Source organism: Prosopis cineraria, unplaced genomic scaffold (genome assembly GCF_029017545.1).
Source record: "Prosopis cineraria cultivar Desert tree isolate PC_DT_omini unplaced genomic scaffold, ASM2901754v1 PC2, whole genome shotgun sequence".
NCBI lineage: Eukaryota > Viridiplantae > Streptophyta > Magnoliopsida > Fabales > Fabaceae > Prosopis > Prosopis cineraria.
In genome coordinates this window covers 2,763,262-2,768,029 of record NW_026555333.1, presented here as the reverse complement: position 1 = coordinate 2,768,029, position 4,768 = coordinate 2,763,262, and the positions used below count along the sequence as shown (strand labels likewise).

At 31.7% G+C, this 4,768-nt stretch overlaps 1 protein-coding gene across 1 annotated transcript; it reads right to left on the bottom strand.

Moving 5' to 3' along the window:
- Positions 1–2,488: 2,488 nt before the first annotated feature.
- LOC129304072 (uncharacterized) lies at positions 2,489–3,343 on the bottom strand. Its single transcript, XM_054943708.1, has one exon. The coding sequence runs from the start codon at positions 3,274–3,276 to the stop codon at positions 2,719–2,721; it is 558 nt and encodes a 185-aa protein (XP_054799683.1). The 5' UTR covers positions 3,277–3,343; the 3' UTR covers positions 2,489–2,718.
- Positions 3,344–4,768: the final 1,425 nt, after the last annotated feature.

Sequence of the window (4,768 nt, the reverse complement as noted above, 5' to 3'; positions counted from 1 at the left end):
AAGTGTTGGTAATGTCTGAATGACTTGTTTGTTACCCTACTATGTGATGTTCATTATCCTATCGCATATTATTAATTTTTCTACCTCACTTTTTCTTTACAGCAAGCATATATGGCAGAGGAACTGAAAAAGAGGTATCGGTATGCAACAGATGTACTGGCATGAGAGGCATATATCAATATGAGTCTTCAATAAGCATAGAGGAGTAGCTGAGAAGAAGATACCAATATGTAACACGTATACCAATAAGAATGACATATACCAATATCAAATGCTCAACGAAACCCTATTTTGCATATAAACTAAAGACAGCACAATGTTGACCAAAAGAAGCTATAAGGTCAAGGGCAACGCCCAATTGGTTGGTGACTCTGTCAAGGAAGATTTTTTGGTAGGAACTTTGATGATGAAAGTGTCGTTGATCTTTAAACTTAAAAGTTTGGGAAGCTTAGGTGCGTTGTCATCTTCTATATGTTTACAAGACATGTGCATTATGGTTGAGCTAATGGACTTGTTTTTACAGTGAGGGACAATATTGTCATTTGATTATGAAATTTAATCTCAAATATATGCCCTTGCCTTGCAATGATACATTAGAATTTTTGGAGTCTTCTTTTTTAATAAGTATGTTCAAAGGGTCCTTAATGAACTTTTCCCTTTAATCTATTATATAATAAAAGTTTGATTTCTTAATTTTATCAAATATCATTTTATACATATTTATTTCAATCATTATTTAAAATAAAGTATCATTTCATTCAGATTTATTTTAGTCATTATTTAAACCACTTTTTTGGTTTATATGTTTAAATATTTATAAAAGCAATCCAAGCTAATTTAGAAACCAACAACCCAACTTGCACACTAAAGCTTTTTTTTTTTTTATCTAGAAAAGGAGGCCAAACAGCCAAAGAAATCCTACCTACTTGTATGTATGTATGTATGTATGTATGTGTATGTACATGGATAATGTAACTTTTACTTTATTAAATTTTTCTCAATTATTGATATGGTCCATCATTTTTTATCAATTTAATCTTTTAAGTTTACTTCTATCATCAATTTAATCCTTATTATTTAAAAAAGAGGTTATGCTATTAAAATTTGTTGATATAAAAAATAAAATATTAATGGCAGTTATGTAAATTAATGAAAAAAGTATAGTTATTCATGTAGACTTTAAAATTTTTTAAAAATAAGAGAACAAAACACAATATAAGAGATTGTATTGACAAAAATTAAATGTATTTAAGAGTTAATATATTCTCATTTAATTATATATACATTTTAAGTCACCAATATACTTTACGTATTAGAATATTTTGAAAAACAATTTATGTTCTAAAATTTAAAGGACACACATAGTAATTTAATAAAATACCAAAGATCAAGTCAATAAAAATTAAACTCAAAAGATTAAATTGATAGTTAAAGCAAATTTAAAAAATTAAAATTTTCATTATTCTTATTTTTTTTCCATAAAATATGATATAATGATATGCTATTGTATATATTTACTGAAATATTGATAAAAAAACTGAATTTCAAACCATAAAATATAAAGGATGAAGGACTATTAAGAGTTTTAATCTGAACAATCTAAATTTTTATATTTAATAAAATAAAAAATTTAAATTTTAATAAATTTATTCTATCATCAATCTGGATAATATAGATTTAATTTGAACAATAAATTTAATATTAAATATTTTTATAATTTTTATAAATTGACTATACAAATATACTATGAACAGGTTAAATTTAAAATTTTTAAATTATATTTTTTTAAACTCCAATTTGAATATTATCTTTATTTTTTTAATATTATATTTACTAAAATTAAATTTTTTAAAAAATTTAATTTTAAATTCATATTGTTTAAAATATATATGCGTAGTCAATTTATAAAAATTATAAAAATATTTAATATTAAATTTATTAGCCAGATTAAATTTACATTATCTAAATTGATAATAGAGTAGATTTATTAAAATTTAAAATTTTTATTTTATTAAATATATATAAAATATAAAAATGTGAATCATTTAAATTAAAACTCTAAACAATTTAAATTGCTTATTATGTGACGAGTACTGAAATCCATCTGAGGTGAAAGGATCTTGTAACACGCATTTCCCACTGCGATATTTACACCATGACTCGATGCATCAAGCCCCAAAAGAAGCTCATCAACACCATCTGGACCCCATCACTCATTAAATTTATTTTTTATTTGATGTTGGCCATTTAGGGGGGGCGGACAAAAAAGCCCATCAACTTCACGTAGGTGATGGTTTTTTTTTTTTAAATTTTTTTATCATCATTTTTTCTTTACTTTTTAATCATGACTATTAATATCATTGCATTAAATTAATTTGTTATAGTTATAAATTTAACAAACAGTCATGATTAAAAATTAAAAGAAGAAAAAAAAAGGTTAAAAAAATAGATACCCTTCCCACCAGGGATGGATCTAGAAGCTAATAAATAAAAATAAAACATTAAATGAGAATCTAGATTTGAAATTTTTACAAACAAGACTGACAATTTTTACAAAAAAGCATCCAAGCACCCCTCCTTGCCTCCCTTGGATCCGTCTCTGCTTCCCAACACCCCCCCCCACCCCTTTTTCATTTTTCTTAAATTAACGCACCAGCAAAGCTTTATCCCAAAATGACGCCGAAAGGTAGCATAGAGTTTGGGAGTCACGGGAGTTCATCAGAAAAGACCATATCCGGCCCAGGCCCATTCCGAATCGCTCCCGGGTCGCGGAGATGACACGTTTGACCGAGACGACGAGCTAGACGTCGTTGAGTCGTGGAATGGCGAGAGAGATTTGCTGGACGACAAGGACCACCGAGCTAGTGTCTCGACGTCCGATGTGTAATCCGACTTTACCGCGGGCCTTTGAAGCTTCTTCCTGCTTGTCATTCGCCTAAGCAAAGGCGACAAGAAACAGCCGGTCGACACACTCTCGGGTCGGGCCAGGAGGGGCCTTTCAAACCGCCACCGCTCAGACCGAATCCGTGGACTGGACCGGAAGGACCTGGGCCGGGGCTCCACCGGAGAAAACATGTAGTACCCGGCCGGTGGCGGCTTCAACTGAGATGAATTCAGTTCCGATGATCGGCGATGGTCGAATGACTGAGCCCTCGACTGCGAAAGTGGCTTGGGTTTCTGGTGAGCGTGGTTTTGCGGAGCTCTGGGGACTCCAGGTTTCACCTCCCATTTGAACGGTACAGCTCCAGGCTTCTTGAAAGAATCATCCACAGTCATTGTTGGAGGCGTTGAGTAATTAATTATTTAAAACCAAGCTGAGAAATTTTTGTCTCTGGATTTCCAAAATGCGAACGTCAATTTATATGGAACGAGAATGACAGTGACACGGCTGGTAACGGCGAGATCAAAGGCATGGATTAGTGAAAGTCAGTGGGTCCGAGTCTGTTTATGAAGCATGACTTTTCTGTTTGTTATGTTACATGCCATGTGAGTAAGTTTTGTATTCTTGGACTTCGTGGGAACAAGTTTTAGATTAAAACGTCTTTTAAGATTTTGATTCCACCACGTATGTTATCTTATTGAGAGGAAGAGAAATCAGAAAGCGACTCTTCCTCAGTTTAAGGGCGCTGATTTTTCCATTTTTGGTGGCTTTAGACTCAGTGGCGGCACCAGAACCTCCGCTCAGGATGCAATATAATAAAAAAATAAATAATTTAAAAATAAAATATGGTAATTAAAATTTAATTTTATATATTATAATTGTGTTTTCGTAAACATTGAATATGACATAAAAGATAAATAATTTTTTAAAAATTGTTGTCAAAAATTTGAATGTGATATATGAAAATGAAAAATAAATAAGAGCATATTCAATATAAAATTTGTGAGTTTACATTTTACTTTTAAAGTTTATGATTTATGTATAAAAAACTATTTAAATAAAATATATTTAGATATTTAGATATCAATCAAAAGTAGGTGGCTTCAAAAAATAAGTATAATGGTGCAAAATATCAAGAATATAGGAGATGTATAAACTTAAATCTTATACAATCTACTTGCGAAATGAAGTATTTTCATTTTTTTAATGTAAAATAAATAGTATTTTGTAGAATGAATAGAAAGGATGTAGTTCGCTATTTTACTCTTCCAGACTTTTCTAACCTACGTGGTAAAACTTTCAACATTGAACTCTTTAGTTTCTCTCTCACTCCAGGGGTTCAAGGTTTTATGTTTAATGGTGCAAAGCATTAACATCTTTTTACTCACTTCGAATTATTTCCAATTGAGGCGCGGGCGGGCTTTGCCAATGGCTTTAGTACGTGCGTGGTTATTTCTGACCCGAGAATCCCAACTCATGTTGGCACATTGGAAGCTTCGAAGTCATATTTCATTCAGCCATCATCAAAGGGCACACATTGGACCCATGTGCAATTATTTAGAAGAGGAGCACTATAGGTGCTACTCATATTTGAAAATCCAAGTTCTCTTGAACGCATGCTCTAGCCTCGTGATGACGCTCACGCTCATGTGAGAATGCGTAATGGATTATGGATGTGCCCTGTTGGGTGATATGAGTGATTAAGGTTATAACCGGTAATTTTTGTTTCTGCCCACCTTACCAGACCAAGAACGAGACAGTAATCAAGGTGTCTAATCCTGAAGAGTGTCATTATAGGTATGTCCTAATTCTTCATAACACCAGAAAAACCATATATTGGGGACATTGTCATAACATAAACCAAAATTCCAAGGTGTTATCATTTTT

Coding starts and splice junctions, on each gene's coding strand:
- LOC129304072 (XM_054943708.1), bottom strand. CDS start 3,276: ATGACTGTGGATGATTCTTTCAAGAAGCCTGGAGCTGTACCGTTCAAA.